Source organism: Catharus ustulatus, chromosome 9, assembly GCF_009819885.2.
Source record: "Catharus ustulatus isolate bCatUst1 chromosome 9, bCatUst1.pri.v2, whole genome shotgun sequence".
Classification (NCBI taxonomy): Eukaryota; Metazoa; Chordata; class Aves; order Passeriformes; family Turdidae; genus Catharus; species Catharus ustulatus.
In genome coordinates this window covers 15,887,784-15,907,233 of record NC_046229.1, presented here as the reverse complement: position 1 = coordinate 15,907,233, position 19,450 = coordinate 15,887,784, and the positions used below count along the sequence as shown (strand labels likewise).

At 46.2% G+C, this 19,450-nt stretch overlaps 1 protein-coding gene across 1 annotated transcript in view; it reads left to right on the top strand.

The window, feature by feature from the left end:
• The window catches only part of ODF2L (outer dense fiber of sperm tails 2 like), a 39,187-nt gene extending 22,934 nt beyond the window's left edge, over positions 1–16,253 (top strand). Inside the window, 6 exon segments of the mRNA XM_033067589.1 lie at positions 12,794–12,959; positions 13,034–13,184; positions 13,627–13,640; positions 14,084–14,155; positions 14,157–14,181; positions 14,838–16,253. Of these exon segments, the coding sequence (XP_032923480.1) occupies positions 12,794–12,959; positions 13,034–13,184; positions 13,627–13,640; positions 14,084–14,155; positions 14,157–14,181; positions 14,838–14,966 (557 nt within the window). The 3' untranslated portion in view covers positions 14,967–16,253.
• The last annotated feature ends 3,197 nt before the right edge of the window (positions 16,254–19,450 follow it).

Below are 19,450 nucleotides of genomic sequence, written 5' to 3'. Positions count from 1 at the left end.
GATGAATTTGGGGATGAAGCCCCTCTAGGAAACAACTTCCAGTGATCTCAGTCTGAGTTTGGGAACACAGCTTGTGCTGGGAGTGATTCAAGTGTGAGATTAATGACTCTTCAAAGCTTTTTGTGATAATAAATATCAATAGTTATATGTGAAATGTGTTTTCTAGCAGGTTGAATTTAAACCCCTCAAAATTAATTATACCTTAAAGTATTTAGTAAACGTTCTGATGGTGATGTGGAACTTAACAAAAGTCACTTATATAAAAAAAATCTTCACCCGAAATCCTCAGTGTCTTCACTACAGCCCTGCAGAAAAAGCTGGTGGAGAGTGATGTCTGTAAATTATAGTCAGAGTCTAAATTAGAGTTAATGCCCAATCTGGGGCCTGAATTTATATTTGAAGCTCTCACTGGAGTTACAGTGCTCATAGACAGAGCTGTTAGCAGGGTTAGGGTAAAAAGAGCTGCAACAGCATGTGAAATACTCCCAAGTCGCCACTACTTAGCATTTTATTATGATTATTATTGAATTTAGGATTTCCTAAAAGAAACTCCAGCTCCTTGGGTAATGTGAATTTTTAGAGAATCTCAGAAGCCACTAAAAAATAATATCTATGCTTTAAGAGTGCAGAAACAAACCTAAAAGTGTGACTCAAATACATCCCCAGCAATTTAGTAAAAAACCAACAGAAATCAAAATACTTTAGCATATCAAAAGAACTAAAAATATTTAGCATAACATTTCTTAATAAGATCCCAGGATTTGGAGAAGAATTGGAGAAGAATTTTTTAAATCTTCATTTGGCCAGTTTGGTAATAAAAAATATCTTTTTTTTTTTTAATAATGGTAAATTATCACATACAATACCCTGCAATTATGTCTATTACACTGAGACAATGCAGAAAAAGCTATGGAATCATAGCTTAATCATTTAAGTGATTGTTGTACTTTATAAATGCTTAATGTATCATCAGGGGCATGTTCGTGCTCGTTTAGCAAATGCGGTATTGATTGTTGCTCTAAAGGCCCATTCAGGTCAGAATTGATAATGATTGATTGGGAATTTTCCACCCACGATGGTAAGGAAATTACAGCGCTTTTCTGCTGTGGATTCTTATATTCAGATTAAACCTGGACAAAGGTCCTTCCTGCGCGTCGATGAATCCTGATGATGTGTAATTTTCCTTCGGAGTTCTGTTTCTCGCTTACGGGGAACCGAAGCTTTGGAATGTAATTTTTCCCAGTGGAAAGAATTTACGGGAACTGGCATTGGTATGGGGGGGAACTCCCAGCTGTCTGATGTGCGGTACTTGACACGTTCTTTATCGATGATCTTTCCTGTTTGGTTGTGGTTTCAGAATCGTTGAGCTAGGTTTGTTGATATGCTAATTAAGGCCTTTGTTTATGGCCCCGCGTGCTGGCAGTGGCTGAAAGGTTCTCTCACTTTATTTCTTTATTTTATACAACCTTCTTATATATAAACATGAATTATAACAACATATATCACAGTTTCAAATAATCCTGCCCAAACACAGTGAACTTGAACCTCTTTTAGGCACTTTTGGACTCCTCTGTGCCACTCCTCTGATCCTTTACCTGCGAGCGGGGCTCAGAACCCTGTCCCTACTGGCTGGCTTGTCCTCTTCCTTTCTCTGTGCAATTGTCCCCATTGTAGTGTTAAGAAAGTTGTTGGCTACACCCTAGGACGGTGCTTAATGACACACAGAGGCGGGGAGGACACCTGAGAGCAGGGGCGGGCTGGGGGCAGGACGGGGGAGCTCTTTGTGCTCTGTGACACATTCTCAGTCTCTCGCTCGGTGCGCGGGGATCCCCCGGCCATCCCCGAGCGGGGAGCCACGTTCGCCGCCGCCCTGCCGCTGTGCCCCGAGCAGCCTGCCACCTCCGGACACCCCTTTGAGCCACAGGTAAGCAGGGGGTCCCTCCTCCATCCCTCTCCCACCTGGGCCATTGTCCTGCCCTCTGCAGCTGCGGGGGGACCCGCCGGGACCGGGAGCGTGGAGCGGCGCCTGGGGCCGAGGGGGGCTGGAACTCGTTCTGCTGCTCTGTTCTGTCGCTAATTGTCATAACTGGTGGTGATTTTGATGTCTTGTAGATATCTTAGTAAAGAACTGTTATTGCTTAACGCATATCTTTGCCCGAGACCCCCTTTAACCTGTCCTCCAAAGCAGGACACGGGGCAAGGCTGCGGGGAGGAGGGAGAGACTGCACAGCTGCAGCTGAGGGCAGTGTTGGCTCTTTCAAACTGCTCGGTGCAGAACTGGAACAGCCTTCCTCCTTTCTCTCCATCCCTGGGCAGAACATGGAGATGAAGCTGCTCTCTGTTTTGTGGGCTGTTACTTGGTTTGGGTTTTTTCTGGCTTTTTAATGTATTTCCAAGTGGGATAATGAGGAGCAAGTTGCTGGGTTGCTTGATTTCAGACTGACCTCTCACAGAAATGGGCATCTGCGTGTGCACGCTTCCTGGCAAATCCAGATGTGATGTGGAAATCCTAAGTGAGGATTTCTAGCCTTGGCTACAGGGGACACAGGCTTCTGAAAATGGAACTGACATAGCAGCTGTGAAGGGAAGCAGAATTGAAATACAGGTTAAGCAGAAAAACCCCGCTTCCCCTGCTCTTACCTTTGGGGTGCTGAGTTCCTGCATCTCCCTGGCTCTGCAGCTGTAGCTAACCCGGTCCTGGCTGTGGCTGATAAAATTGGGCCTGAGACGTTTTCAGCAGCAATCCATTTTTTAAAAGAACACAAAGAGCATCCAATGCAGTGGAGTCTTTAGGAAATACACCCATATAAGCGACTCTGCATTTCCTGTAGTTCTCCCTCCTGTTTTCACCTGGGCTGGAAGGATGGGCAGGGCCTGTGCTTATCATATGAAAGTGATGCTACTAAATTTATTCAGAAGTTCTGATTATTATTATTATTATAATAATTACTAATTTTCTGACAGAAAACACTCTCATTTTCCCACATTGTTTTCAGGTGCTGCCTAGAATGGACATGTGTGGGTGGGTGAGAATTAACTTCATAGAGAATTTACTCTTTTTCGTGGTTTTTTTTTTTTTTAAACATAGATAGCCCTGTATAGAGGTCTCTGTGATACACCATTCTTCTCATTCCTGTGTCCATCCTAGTTAGTTAAATGTATAGTAAGCTTTTGAATTCACTAAAGACTAATTATGCCACCCAGTAAATTCTCTACATTATCTAGCTACACCGCCGAAACATAAAGTTTTATTTCTGATGCAATTTTTACCCCTTTTTCTGAACGCACTTGGTGCAAAATGAAAGTATTTGCATTTCCTATAACATTTTTTGCATTAAAAAATGCCTCACCTTTCTCTTGTTGAATTTCCTCACCTCGAATTCAAGTCTGAGGAGCCAAACAGCTGCAGCTATTCTGAGGCCTTTTATACCTCGTGCAAACGAGAGGCCGTCACAATCAGGGGTATATTAACCACAGCCTTTATTAAGGGCTTCCCTTCCCTCTCTGGGAATTAGCTGGGATGAGGGTTCTCCTCTCATTTCAATGAAAAGGATGTTTCACCTTATCTCTGTTTTTCAGCAGATGCTTTTGGGCATCTAAAGCAGAGGCTTTGAAAATTCTGTGCAAAAAATAGCATTAAATACAGTGAGCATTTGAGTTCATAGCTTTGGGTTGTGAGTTCAGAGGTGATAAGATGCTTTTGTAATTTTTAGTTGTGTTCTTGGGTTTTTGGGGGTTTTTTTAGGTGGAATACAGCTTCCTGAAGTTTTAGATTTTTTTGAGATTTTTTTTCAGCACCTTTGTCATATGACAAAAGGCATCTGACCTGTGTTAAATATGTTTGAGGTTGAAGCTTCAGGCCAGTAATGGGAGGACTGTGACCGGGAAAGAGAGGGTGAGCAGGCTATCCAGTTAGGCGTTACCTTAGAGTGGGTGGGGGTGGTTTGAAGGCAGTACGGTGTAAAATGTACATTTGTCAGCCTTTGAGACTTTTCACAAGTGCTGCAGATGGATTTGCGCATCCCACAGCACATGAGCACACCCACCTCGCTCACAGAAACGCCGTGTAACTTTGTCTCTTCCTAACCCAGGTGTCCATCGTAACAGCCACAACCTCAGGCTCTGGCTGAAGCTGTGACCACTGAGGACCCTCAACCTCCCCTAGGACGCCTCCAGGACCCCCAAAGCCCTATCATGACCCCCCCCAATGACCCCCATCTCCCCCACCAGCCATGACCACCCCCGGTGCTGCTGCTGCCCCCCCGCCCCTGCCGACACCCCTGCCCGTGTCCTGATCACCGCCTGCTTCTCCCTGGACCCCCCGACCACCCCAACTGGAACGGGTCTCCCTGGGGGTCTCCAGGCCTTGGACCCCCGCCCTGAGAGGGGGTTTGGGGGGGATTTGGGTGGGTGGTTAGGAGGGGTGCAGGGGGGTTATGGAGGGATTGGGGGGGGAGAGAGAGGTTTTGGAGGGGTTATGGGGGATTTGGGGGAGGTTATAGGGGATACAGAGGGGGTTTTGGGGGGATAATGGGGGTTTTTAGGAGGTCTCTGACCCCCCCTGCCCCCCCACTCCCCCAGGCCCAGCAGGAGCTCCAGAGGGGTCTGGGGTCTCTGGGGGGGCTCTCCAGGGTCTGGGGATTTCAGGGGGGTTTTTGAGGGTCTGTGTGGAGTTTTTTTGGGTCTGGGGGTCTCTGACCTCCCTGTTTCCCCCCCCACAAAATTACACAGGAACCCCCCCCAAAAGCCCCCCGTGCCTCTCCCCCACCCCAAATACCCCCCGTGACTCCCCCCCAGAACCCCCTGAGACCCCTCCCCAAATTCCCCCCGTGTCTCTCCCCAGCATCTGTGGGACTCACTCAGTGGATCAGGTGAGTGGGGGGGTCCTGGGGGGTTTTCAGGTTTTTCAGACCCCTCTGACCTCCCGTTTGCCCCCTCCCCAGTACCTAAACATCAAACTGAGGGACATCAGAGAAGTACCCGCACATGGTGAGGGGTGGGGGGCTCAGGGGGGTTTTGGGGGGTCTCAAAGGATCTCAGTGAGTTTTGGGGGGCTGTTCGGGGGTCTCAGTGTGTTTTTGGGGGTCCCACCTGGTTTTTTAGAGGTCTCACGGGGTTTTTTGGAGGCCGTTCAGGGGTCCCACTGGGATTTTGTGGATCCCAGCGGGTTTTGTGGGTCTCACTAAGATTTTGGGGTCTGGTCAGGGGTCTCAGTGTGTTTTTGGGTATTGCAGCGGATTTTAAGGGGTCTCAGTGGATTTTTTGGGGGTCTCACCAGGTTTTTTGATGCTTTCACCAGGATTTTTGGGGTCTCAGTAGATGTTTTTGGAAGCTGCTTGGGGGTCTCCTGAGTTTTTGGGGCCCTTCTGGGGTCTTGGACCTTTTTGGGCTCTCACCACATTTCGAGGCCTTCTCGGGGGTCTCATTGAGTTTTTTGGGGTACCCTTGGGGGGTCTCAGGGGAATTTTGGGGGTCTCTCAGGAGGTTTTTAAGGGTCTCAGGGGGGTTTTTGGGGGGCCATTTTGGAGTGTCACTGGGTTTTTTCGGGCCTCACTGAATTTTGGGGCGCCATTTCAGGCGTGTAATGAGGTTTTTTGGGGGCCCCTTGGGGGAGTCTCAGTGGGATTTTGGGGGGAATTCGGGGGTCTCAGTGTGTTTTTTGGGGGTCCCACCTGGTGTTTTAGGGATCGCACTGGGTTTTTGGGGTCCCACTGCGATTTTTGTGGATCCCAGTAGGGTTAGGTGGTGGGTGTGACTCTTTTGGAGTGCCTCTAGCACTCAGAAGTCAGGGTCCTGGGGGGTGGGTGTCCTCTTCCTTTCTCTGTGCAATTGTCCCCATTGTAATGTTAAGAAAGTTGTTGGCTGCACCCTAGGACGGTGCTTAATGACACAAGGAGTGGCATGGAGGACACCTGAGAGCAGGGGCGGGCTGGGGGAAGGACAGGGAAGCTCTTTGTGCTCAGGGGATCTCGGTGAGTTTTTGGGGGCTGTTTGGGGGTCCCACCTGGTTTTTTAGGGGTCTCACTGAGTTTTTTGGGGGCTGCACAGGAGTCTCAGTGTGTTTTTGGGGGTCTCAGCGGGGTTTTGGAAAGCCCTTCTGTGATCTCACTTGGTTTTTTTGGGACCTCACTGAATTTTGGGGCCCCTTCAGGGGTCTCATTGAGTTTTTTGGGAGCCCTTTGGGGATCTCAATGGGATTTTGGGGGGAATTCAGGGGTCTCAGTGTGTTTTTGGGGGTCCCACCTGGTTTTTTAGGGGTCTCACTGGGTTTTTTGGGGGCCGTTCAGGGGTCCCACTGGCCTTTTGTGGATCCCAGTGGGTTTTGGGTGAGTTTTTGTGGGCTGCTCGGGGGTCTCAGTGTATTTTTGGGTATTGCAGCGGATTTTAAGGGGTCTCAGTGGATTTTTTTGGGGGTCTCACTGGGTTTTTTGAAGGCTGTTTTGGGGTCTCACCAGGTTTTTAGGGATCGTTCTAAGACCTCAGTGGGTTTTTGGGTTCCCAGCGGGATTTTTGGAGTCTCACCGAATTTTGGGGGCCCCTTCAGGAATCTCTTTAAATTTGTTGAGAGCCCCAGTGGGATTTTAAGGGAGTTTTTGCAGATCTCAGGAGGGTTTTGGGGGCCACGGTTGGGTTTTTTGGGGACCGTTCTGTGATCCCTCTGAGTTTTTTGGGGCCTTACCGAATTTTTGGGGCCATTTCAGGGGTCTCATTGAGTTTTATGTGGGCCCCTTGGGGCAGTCTCAGTGGGATTTTGGGGGGAATTCGGGGGTCTCAGTGTGTTTTTGGGCATCCCACCTGGTTTTTTAGGGGTCTCACTGGGTTTTTTGGGGGCTGTTCAGGGGTCCCACTGGGCTTCTGTGGATCCTAGTGGGTTTTGGGGGTCTCATTGAAATTTTGGGGGCTGCTCAGGGGTCTCAGTGTGTTTTTGGGTATTGCAGCAGATTTTAAGGGGTCTCAGTAGATTTTTTGGGGGTCTCACCGGGTTTTTTTTATGCTCTTACCAGGATTTTTGGAGTCTCTAATGTTTTTGGGGGGCTGCTTGGGGATCTCTTAAGGTTTTTGGGGCCCTTCTGGAGTCTTGGAGCTTTTTGGGCTCTCACCGAATTTCGGGGCTTGCTCAGGGGTCTCATTGAGTTTTTTGGGGTCCCCTTGGGGGGGTCTCAGGGGAATTTTGGGGCTCTCAGGAGGTTTTTGAGGGTCTCAGAAGACTTTTTGGGGGGCCATTCTGGGGTGTCACTATTTTTTTTTCGGGCCTCACTGAATTTTGAGGCCCTTTTAGAGGTGTCATTGAGGTTTTTTGGGGGTCCCTTGGGGGAGTCTCAGTGGGATTTTGGGGGGAATTCCGGGGTCTAAGTTTGTGTTTTGTGGGTCCCACCTGGTGTTTTAGGGATCTCATTGGGTTTTTGGGGTCCCACTGCGATTTTTGTAGATCCCAGCGGGTTAGGTGGTGGGTGTGACTCTTTTGGAGTGCCTCTAGCACTCAGAAGTCAGGGTCCTAGAGGGTGGGTGTCCTCTTCCTTTCTCTGTGCAATTGTCCCCATTGTAATGTTAAGAAAGTTGTTGGCTGCACCCTAGGATGGTGCTTAATGACACAAGGAGAGGTGTGGAGGACACCTGAGAGCAGGGGCGGGCTGGGGGGAAGGACAAGGTTTGTGCTCAGGGGGTCTCGGTGAGTTTTTGGGGCCTGCTCGGGGGTCTCATTGAGTTTTTTGGAGTCCCCTTGGGGGGGTCTCAGGAGGTTTTTGAGGGTCTCAGTGTGTTTTGGGGGGCCATTCTGGGGTCTCACTGGGTGTTTTTGGGCCTCACCGAATTTTGGGGGTTCCTTCAAGGGTCTCATTGAGTTTTGGGGGACCCTTTGTGGGTCTCAGAGGGGAGTTTGGGGGTCTCACCAGGTTTTTTTGGGCTCTCACCCCAATTTTTGGGGTCTCACCAGGTTTTTAGGGGGCTGTTCAGGGATCGCACCAGGATTTTGGGTTCTCAGAGTATTTTGGGCTCTCACCAAATTTTGGGATCCCTTCAGGGATCTCATTGAGTTTTTGGGGTCTCATTGAGTTTTTTGGGGCACCCTTGTGGGGTGTCCCTCTTTCGTCTCTTTGCCCAGCTCTCGTTCAAGAACTGCTTCAGCCACGGCTCCGTGGTTCGCTACGTGCAGCTCCTGGCCGACCCCTCCCCAAATTGAGATTTCCCCCCCCCTTGAAGCCCCCACTCCAAATTGGGATTTTCCCCCCTGAAGCCCCCTCCCCACCCTGAGGGCTCACCAGGCACCGTGGCTGCCCTTGTGGGCGATGGTCTGGGGGTCGGCCATGCTCAGGAAGCCCTTGAGGTGCCCCCCACCCCGCCACGGGCACCGTGGACACTGTGAAGTCCTGGGGAGGGGGTGTGTGGGGGGGTCAGGACCCCCAGAAACCTCCCTGGAACTGCTGCAGACACCGAGAAACCCCCCTCCTCCAAAAAAACCCTCAAAAAAGACCCCTCAAAAAAGAGCCCCCAAAAAAACCCTCAAAACCTTCCAAATTCTCCTGGATTTCTCCACAAAGCCCCCCCAACTTCCCCCAAGGTTGGCCCAAAGCCCCTCCTAATTTCTCCCAAACCCCCCAAATCTTTAAACCCTAAAATTTTCGGGGGTCTGAACCCAGAGCCCCCTGAACCCCCCAAAGCCCCTGTAAATTGCCCCCAAATTCCCCCCCAAAAACCTCCAAAGCCCCCCAAATTTCCCCCAAGATCCCCCCAAACCCTCTGCAGGTTTGAACCCCCTAATTCCCTCTTAAATTCCCTCCAAACCCCACCCAGAGCCCCCCAACCCCCCCCAGGGGATCTGAGCCCCCCCCAAGCCCCCTGGGGATCACATCCTGAAGGCGTCGGCCACGGCCCCTCGCAGGTTAGTCCAGGGCGAGATTCCCACAAAGAATTCTCGGCCTCTGGGGAGCAGGGGGCGGCTGCGACCCCCGGAGGGTCCCAGGGAGGTCCCGGGGGTCCTGGTGCCCCCCTGACTTACGGTGAACAGAACGTCACTGCCATCCAGCGCCGCTCCCTCGTCCATCACCGACAGCATGCAGAGCTGGAGCTGCTCCAGCACCTCCCGGAGATCCCCGAGCTGGGGGGATAAGGGGAGGGAGGGGGGTCAGGGGGGTCAGGGGGGTCACAGGGGGGAGGACACCAGGTTAGAGCCACCCCCGGCTGGGGAGGGGGATGGGGGGGGACAGCGGGCACAACCCCCCAGAACTCAAAGAGATCCCACAGACACCCCCCCCGAACACACAGAGGTCCTCCAGAGCCCTTGGAGCTGGGGAGGGGGACAAGGGGGTCATGGGGGTGGACAGTGAGCATGATTCCCTTACAGAATCCATGGAGACCCCTGACCCGCAGAATCTCCTGAGCCTGGGATGTGGACCGGGGGCTAACGGGGGGGGTTGACACCAGGCACGACCCCCCACCCAGAACCCACAAAGGGTAGCGCCCGCACCAGGGCGTGCATGAAATGGCTGAAGAGCTCGGACATGGCCGAGACCGCCTCCCAAAAAATGGAGGCTCCTTCCAAAAAACGGGACATTCAAAAAAATGCGACCCCTCCTCAAAATGAGGACTTCTCCCCAAAAATGGGACGTTCCAAAAACAGGCCCCCTCCCGAAAATGGAACCTTCGAAAATAGAGAATCGTCCCAAAAACAGAATACCCCCTCCCCAAAAACGGGACCCTGCCCCTCTTTGGCGGGATGGTTTTGAAGCCAGCCCTTAAAACGCGCTCTCCCCCCACGGCAGAAAACTGCTAAAAATTGGGATGGGGGCGGCCCAAAGTCCCGAGGGCCGGAGATCCTTCCCCCGCAATCGGCGGTATCAATCCCATAATGCATCGCGGCGGGCCCCTACCCATAATGCATTGCGGCGGCCCCCTACCCATAATGCATTGCGGCCCCGCCGACCCACAATGCATTGCGGCGGCCCCCTACCCACAATGCATTGCGGCGGGCCCCTACCCATAATGCATTGCGGCCCCGCTTACCCATAATGCATTGCGGCGGGCCCCTACCCATAATGCGTTGCGGCCCCGCCTACCCATAAGGCATTGCGGTGACCCCCTACCCATAATGCATTGCGGCGGGCCCCTACCCATAATGCATTGCGGCCCCGCCTACCCATAATGCATTGCGGCGGCCCCGCCTACCCATAATGCATTGCGGCGGCCCCCTACCCATAATGCATTGCGGCGGCACCCTACCCATAATGCATTGCGGCCCCGCCTACCCACAATTCATTGCGGCGGGCCCCTACCCATAATGCATTGCGGCCCCGCCCACCCATAATGCATTGCGGCCCCGCCTACCCATAATGCATTGCGGCGCGCCCCTACCCATAATGCATTGCGGCCCCCGCCTACCCATAATGCATTGCGGCCCCGCCTACCCATAATGCATTGCGGCCCCCGCCTACCCATAATGCATTGCGGCCCCGCCTACCCATAATGCATTGCGGCACCCTACCCATAATGCATTGCGGCCCCGCCTACCCATAATGCATTGCGGCGGGCCCCTACCCATAATGCATTGCGGCGCGCCCCTACCCATAATGCATTGCGGCCCCCCGCCTACCCATAATGCATTGCGGCCCCGCCTACCCACAATGCATTGCGGCGGGCCCCTACCCACAATGCATTGCGGCGGGCCCCTACCCATAATGCATTGCGGCCCCGCCTACCCATAATGCATTGCGGCGGGCCCCTACCCATAATGCGTTGCGGCCCCGCCTACCCATAAGGCATTGCGGTGACCCCCTACCCATAATGCATTGCGGCGGGCCCCTACCCATAATGCATTGCGGCCCCGCCTACCCATAATGCATTGCGGCGGCCCCGCCTACCCATAATGCATTGCGGCGGCCCCCTACCCATAATGCATTGCGGCGGCACCCTACCCATAATGCATTGCGGCGGCACCCTACCCATAATGCATTGCGGCCCCGCCTACCCACAATTCATTGCGGCGGGCCCCTACCCATAATGCATTGCGGCCCCGCCCACCCATAATGCATTGCGGCCCCGCCTACCCATAATGCATTGCGGCGGGCCCCTACCCATAATGCATTGCGGCCCCGCCTACCCATAATGCATTGCGGCCCCCTACCCATAATGCATTGCGGCGGGCCCCTACCCATAATGCATTGCGGCCCCGCCTACCCATAATGCATTGCGGCGGGCCCTACCCACAATGCATTGCGGCGGGCCCCTACCCATAATGCATTGCGGCGGGCCCCTACCCATAATGCATTGCGGCGGGCCCCTACCCATAATGCATTGCGGCCCCGCCTACCCATAATGCATTGCGGGCCCCTACCCATAATGCATTGCGGCGGCACCCTACCCATAATGCATTGCGGCGGCCCCCTACCCATAATGCATTGCGGCCCCGCCTACCCATAATGCATTGCGGTGGCCCCCTACCCATGTATATTTTTAGGGTGTATTTTTTCGGTAGGTTGTTTTTTTCTGGTAATGACTTTTTAAAATTTTTGTACAGTAATTTCACAACCATAAGGAGAACTGGACTATAAGGCGCATCCCTGGGGAGTCGGCAAAATTTGCAACTTTTTAGATCATATAAGGTACACCGGACTATAAGGTGCACTTTTTTTTTGCTGCGAGGCCGCGTCCCCAGCTTCCCCCGTGCAGTTTCTGGACGAGGCAACGCCTCATACGGCAGCCATGGGCCCCTGCACGGGGCCGGGGGGTGCCTGTGGAGGGGCCGTCCCGCTTCCACGGGACCGGGGCGTGGCTGTGGAGGGGCGTCCCGCCTCCACGGGACCGGGGCGTGGCTGTGGAGGGGCATCCCGCCTCCAGGGGGCCGGGGCGTCGCTGCCGCCGCTCCGCCCCGCCTCCACCTGGCAGCCATGGCCCTGCCGGCTTCCCCCGCGGCTCGCAGCTCTCACTTCCGGGTAGGCAAATCGCTGAACTTTGTAAATCAGATAAGGCGCACCTGACTTTAAGCCGCACTTCCGGGTTTGGGGAAAATTTTAGTCAAACGGGTGCACCTTAAAGTAGTGAAAATACTGTGCATGTTTTCCTGAAAAAGTGCAGAATACCCTCTTTAGTGTAGCAAAATAATTGGGAATAAAATCTCTAGTGTGGTGGAACATTAATAGATTTATTCATTAAGTCTTGGTGATAGATGTCCTTCACTCTTGACCCTATGACCAAAATTTAGGAAAATTCATTTTGGAGCAATTGTTCCCTCTGCAGAAACCTCCCCTGGGTTCAGCTGGACTAAGGAACAGTAATCTCATTGCTACTAAGATTTGAAGGAAAAAGTGTGAAAGTTTAGCACTCTGGATGCTTGGCAGGAGAAGAATGTCATCTTGCTTCCCTCAGCTTCTTCTGCTGCTTTATCTCTTTTAATGAACCCTATTGTCTATTTTGATGTTCTGTTTTTCTGAAATTCTTTGCCAGTGCTGCACTGTTCTCCTATGATAACTTGTATATGCAGTGTTATTTTTGTGCTTCCTGTGACTGTAGTGTGAGGGAGTCTTTTTTGCTGGTTGGGTAGACCTGACCAACTCCTAATACACAAGGCTGCTTGAGCAGCACATGAAGTTTTTTAGGATTTTTTTTTACATAGCAAGTGTTCTGCCTTAAAGTGTTCACACAAAATTTTGGTCACCAACTTTGGCTGTATTTTACTGATTTATTATAATTATACAAGATTTAATAATACAAGATTGTTTGCTTGATTATAATATAGCATTTGTCTGAATAAGCATAGTATTTATCTGAAATTACAGTTTAATTTTTTAATGGCTTTTAATAGACAGGCTTACTTTAGTAAGATCCTGTATGAAACTTCTTCAACTAGAGAACAAACTGTCATTTTCACAGGATAACTATAGTGTAACTTCTATGGGCAATCTTTGCTTAGAAGAAGAGATCTGTAGCATTCAGAAGAAACATGAAGATCTTCAAAGGTAACTAGAAAAATCTGATTGAAATGAATTCCTATACTTTTCTGCTATAGTGAATTATAATGCACTAATCTGTTTTCCATAAAGACAATTAGGAGAGAAAATGAAAAACTTGCTCATCAGCTCAGAAAAGAAGATGAGAGTCTTCAGAGCAGTAAATTGCAGCTTGAAGAGAAGATGGCAGAATATAATGCATTAATCACACAACTTGAATCTGCTTTAGAAGAGAGGAGAAAAATGGTATTGGTGATTTAATGCATTTCTCAATCTTGTTTGCTACTTTCTATTTAAAAATAGCATTAAAAATGAGCTTGAGAAAACATTATGGGACAAGACTATTTTGCATGTAGGGAGAAATATGAAAAAGTTACTGTGAATTTGTTCATGTTTTAAGTATGGGTGGAACAATTAAATTTCTTTGCCAAGTTTGGATACTATGGAAATAACAAGTTTTAATTGACCAACATCTTATTATCTTTTTTTTTAATTGACTAATCAAAATAATTCAAGCAACTTGTGTTAAGTCCCACACATACAGCAAAAAGTTTCTGTATAAAAGCTTAATCTTACCTTTTATTTTCTTTTTTATAAAAGCCCACAAGAATGTTATGTTGAAATCCTTCTCTTTTTAGAGGAAGAGTTTGCATTCTTTCTATATTAAGGTGAATTTTGTCATTTGTAGAAATTATGCAAACAGTAAATCAAATTCAAGAGGAAATGTAGGAATTTAGATTGTAGTGAATTGTATTAGTTTAATCAGAAAAAATGTATGAAGTTGTAATTTCAGATTAATAGTGTAGAAATAACCATATGATTTTTCTCAATACTGCCTGAGAATATTTCTTCAGTTTTGAAAAAGCTAAAATTTTGACTTAACTTGAAAATAAGCTAAAATTGTTCCACTTATTACATTTTTTTTCCAAATTGAAACAGCCTTCCAATTTAGTCAGACTATTTCACAGGTTCGTTTAAGTCCTGGGCATGAGAAATAAGTTAGGTTTAGATGAAAGAATAGGAAATAGATCTATTAATGTTAAGAGATAAGAAAATAAATTGATTTGGGCTTTAAGAATAAATGTATATATATATATAAAACATTTATATCCTTTCTCTCTCATTACTTTTATAGGTAGCTGAAGATCATACAAAGAACAAGCCTTTCAGACAGAACTGCTACTTCTTGAAGCTGAAGTGAGAAGGAGGCAAGAAGAAAGAACTCCTCTGCTTATTTCACCATGTGAGTAAATGCTGTTAGTGATGTAAGAAATCACTTACCGTGTCACCATTTAAAAAACAAGTTTCTTTTACTGAAACACACTATTAATACAGTTGATACACACTTTTCAGAACAGTAAATTAATTCAACTTGACAACATACTTGTACATTGACATTTCCCATCAACCTAACAGATATCCAGGCTAACTAAATCACTTGAATAACATTGAGTTTACTACTCTTTTTCAGTACAGTTTTCACAGCAAACAAACAAAAAAAAAAAGAGTATGAAGTTGTAATTACGCTCACATCAATTACGTTCAGGAAGCATATCTACCTTTGATTAGATGCATAACAATCCCATAATGATGTAGTGATATCTTCATTTTTTCCTGAGTTGATGACAGTAATCTGAATTTACAATTTTTATAAATTATTGTAGGTCTTTTTTTGATTTTAGGTCAATCCAAACGTGTTCAGTTTGGTCCTTACTGAACATAAATGAAAGCTTCAATCTTTTAAGGCCTTTTTTGACACCTTTGCTTTTGTGGAGCCTCTGAAAACATTTATGGGTAAATAAAGCTATAAAAAATTAGGTACTTTGTGTCTTAAATTATTATTTTGATTTATTTATATTTTGTTTCTAATTCTCTATGCATTTCTCTTTTTTTCATTAGAATGAAAAGCATCATGAAGTACATTTGAAAGAGCTGGAGAACAGCCTACAGAAGTCAGAGAACAAGAACCAGAGCATACAGAATTATGTGCAGTTTTTGAAGGATGCATATATAACAATGTTTGACTGAATTCTTGATCTATTTTATAGCAAAGAAACTTGTCAAGATTGGGCTCCCAGTCTTGTTACAGGCATAGCCATTGAGGGCTTACACTATTTTGACAGATTAAATTCTGTAATGGTAATTCTTCCCTAGGAAAACATCTGTTGTGGGCAGGAGAAGCAGGTCAGTCATTACTGTATATCCTACTGGCTGGTGACACGTGGGGAATGGAGCTGATGTTCCTGATATAAACCATCGTTAAACCATAGCACAGCAGTGCAAAGGCCGAGTGCATGACAGCAACAGCATGCGTGTATGTGTGGGGTATGCACACAAAATTGGTCTGTGAATGTCCTGGGCTGTAAAATCTTACCTGAGTCCTTTTAGCCCATGGTAAATGTAGGTGATCACAGATTATCTTTCAATTCAATGATATCTAACCTATTATGACAGGCAAAAATTGAGAACATTAGGTTCCTTCCCTTTTTTCCCCCTGAAGTGTAGCACCAATACAGTCCACACTGCTGCACTACATGAGAGAGCTGCCACCACAAGGCTGTCCCATCCAGCCATTTTCCTACATCTCATTATCCTCAGGAATATACTGTAGTAGTATTTTATAAATATTAATAGGAAATTTTTTTAGATATAGGCATAGTTTAAGCTCTGAATGTCCTGGTGAGACATCTCCAGTGAGATATTTAAGTATTTGTCTGAGTTCAAGAGCTGCTGTTCAGTAAGTTTGACTTGTGCCTCAGGTAAAACACAGATAAATCTTCAGCTGATACAGGACTAATACAGGAAACAATTCTAGATTTAGTTTCAGTTCTAAATTCTATTTAGTTTTGTAGATATATGCTATGATATATTTTAAAAAAATAGTACATTCAATTAAATATATGTGAATTACAATGTGTACTTAAGTAACATATATTTTTGACCAAAACCATAAGTTTGTTTATGCATAGACAATAGCCATTCTGTTTCATTGTTAGTTATCTGCAATGTGTTGAATACAGATGGGGTTTTTTGCAAATGTTTATCCATCTTAACAAATATTGATGTGTGCTAATGATCTGCATGTGTGGTTTTCCAAAGCTCATACTGAAAAACTCTACACTTTTCTTTGGGACATGATACAAAGACATACAGTAACTTGATTCCAGCCTATGTTTTTACTATCCAGGAAATTAGATTTTGGTTTTTTTTTTTCCTTTTTAGATTGTTTTTGTTTCTTTTTATGGTTCTCCTTTACCTTAGAAATAGGGCTGATTGTCACAAGGATCATTTGTTTTCACTCAGTTCCTTTTTGATCTGGAGTTAGTTTATCATATATTTTACATTTTAAAAATTAATTTGTGACTAGTTATTGTGGATTATTTCTTTCTAATAAAGAAAATAATAAAACTTTGTTTAACTACAGAAGGATCTGGCATTTACTTGAGATTGCTGCTTTTATTTTTAGTAACTGTGTAATGTATAGCTAAATTAGTTCTTGCCTTGTTCCTTTTGCAGTATAGAAATCTGTGCTGTGCCACAAAATTCTTGGATACTGCTGTACTGATTTGACTGCATTTTGGGATTCCACTATTTTTCTTTAAAGCAGTTTATTTTAACCATCTGCATCATACAGCAAAGTGACACAGTTTTATAGTAAGAAATAGACTAATTATGCCTGCTTTTGGGGGCATTGTAATCACTGGACAATTTTAGAAGCCTTTGGTAAGGATGGTGTTGCCACCATCTCACCTCTCAGCCTTTTTGCCAATGTGATTTTGTCATTTCCAAAAAAAAAGCTGAATATGCTGTTGCAGTTTTCCAGTACAGTCGGATGAAACATCTTACTGCTGTAAGGATGGATTGAAAAAGTATGAACCCCAAAATTCCTGGTCCATACTGTGCTTGCTTTTGTGACTATATTTTAGTCAGACACTGTTCTTTCTCAGTGCCCTTAGCAAGAAGGAATGTTTCTCTTCTGCTGTGCAGAAGGTCCTTGGCCAGAAAAGCAGTAAAACCCAGAGTTTCTGTATAAAAGTTTGACCATGCTTTCAGTGATGAACTCTTCCAGTAGAAAGAGATCTTTTGCTGGTTAAGAACAAAGCAGAGAAAGAAGAAAAGAACAAAACACTCTATTCTATATCCCAGTTTATTTAGATTTCCTATTAAGAAGACATTTTTACTGTGGGCTTACTAAGGTACACAGTCAAATGTACATTGTGTGTGTCGTAGAATTTTTTGATTTTGAAAGGATTTTGTAGTAATTTTTCACAGAAGCTGTCTCAGTGTGATCCAAGGTATGTAAGAAAACCCACGGCTGAACTGATGCCAAGCGTTCTTGTAAATCAAATCAATGCCACATGCAGTGTTACAATATGCCCCCATATCTGTATAGTGCTTTATTTGCTACCCATGTTAATTTTAAATTTTTTTTTTCCCTGTGGAGTTTTCCAGGAATGACTTAATTGTGATTGCTATGGATCTGCTTTTAAATCAGATTGTTCGGCCAACAAGAAAGGTGAAGAGACACTCTGCCAGGAGGATATGCACGATTTAAAAGGATACTTTAGTTCTTGTCTGGTCTGCACACACAGGAGGTAGCCAGGAGTTAATGAGCTGTTAGGGTGAGTGTGCTCAAACTCCTTGTCAGCAATGTGCTACTGCTGGCCAGGCAGGCATCAGCTGGGCAGGAGGAATCAGGCTCTGGGAAACAAATCCCACTGCTGCTAGTAGCTTTCAAAACCACATTTAAAAGACGATACCACATCCAAATCTGTAGTGTGCCCCTTCATCAGTGTCACTGCTGCTCACGTTTCATAGTGGGACAGGATTTGAGAGTTAAAATAAATGAAGTGATTTGAGCTTGTGACAGATTCACTTTCTAGCCAGTACATTTCCATATTCAATTATAATTTCATGGTTTTAATTAGGCTAAATTGTAAGCATGTAGAGTCCTGAAACTGGCAGATCTTAAAGAGCTGACCTGGATTCCCTACTCCCTACTCCAATCTTATATGCTTTAGATTTGTTAATGTGTGTGAACACAGAATTTAAGCCAAAGAGCATAAGTGTTGGGCTACTTGGGACCCCATCCCTTTAAGCCTGTCAGCCAAGTAGTTTATTGGTGGCTTAAGTTTGATAAAAGGTATTTTTCTGTTTCCTGTCTATGTCACAAAAACTGCTATAAATTCTTCTGTAAAATGAAGTTGTTCCAGTAAGAGCAGAAATACTCAATTATTTTGTACCAGACACATCCCTCTCCCTAAGGGATATTTTTCTAGAAAATACACAATGACCACTGAGCTCCGAATGGATGAGTCCTCAGTGGAATGTGATAGGTTACCAGCCCAGCAATCCTCGAGAAGTTCTTTTGTCTATATAATAGTGAGTGATTTCAACATTTGGGTGCCTGGGAAGATTTAGGGAGGGACTGCAGCTCAATATGTCTTCTGCTTCAAACATATCCTGTATTCTGACACAGAAAACAGCCAGATTAGAATTTTTGTGACAAAATCACTTTGTTGATGATCTTCCTACAGGAGAAGTGACCTGGTTTCCTCCATTGACAAGCTGTTTAGAAGTGTGACATCTGTGTGCAGCCCTTTCTGCTCTGGGGGGCCTGGAGCTGGCCAGCACAAACAGGGATCAAAGCAGAGCCCTAGAGCAAAGGGTTGTGCAGCGTGAGAAGTAGACACAATGATTTCTTACAGATTTTCTTTTTTGCTCTTCAGTGAAAGTTTCCTGCGGATCACTTTAAGGTTGACATAGTGCAAACATGTGACTTAAGGGCAGAAAACTGAGAGCATTGTGTTGATGTCCACCAACTGAGGAATTTAAGAAGTCGAAAATAATGAAATTATTGCAGTCATGTAGGCCATGCATTTGGGTTCAGAATATTTTCCTGTCTTCTTCTGGCTGAATAGCAATCATATAGTAGTGGTCACTAAGTAGTAAAGTTTCCAAAAGCTAAAGGTGGCATGTTTTATATTGCCATCCATATCTGTCTGCACCCTTCACTCAGGACTTCTAGTATAATGCTGTTGGCTTTTAACCTTTGAATAAGGCTGTTACAGCTACTAAGACTCCAAAGTAAAACCCATCCTTGTGATATCATCCCCCCTCAGACAAATCTAGTGCATTAAAAAAGCTGGGTTTACTCAGAACATTAATATAGTTTCCAGGAAGTAACTGACTTTTCTCTTATAGTGTTTGACAGACCAAATCAAATACCTGATTAACATATTGTAATGCTTTCTTGACATACTGATCTACTTACCTCGAGAGCAATAGGGAAAAGATCCTTTTATGTGTAGAGACTGCTGCAATCCCGCATCCCTCTTGCAGCATTTTGTTGGCTGTAAATCTGTACCTTCCAATTTATTGACAACATAAATATTTCATGTGCCATTCTGCCTTTTGGTAGTGCTACTAAAAATTGAAACCAGGTCTTACTGGTTAAGTTTTGCATGCTTTTCATCCAGTTCAATTTTTCAAACAGATCTTTGATAACATCT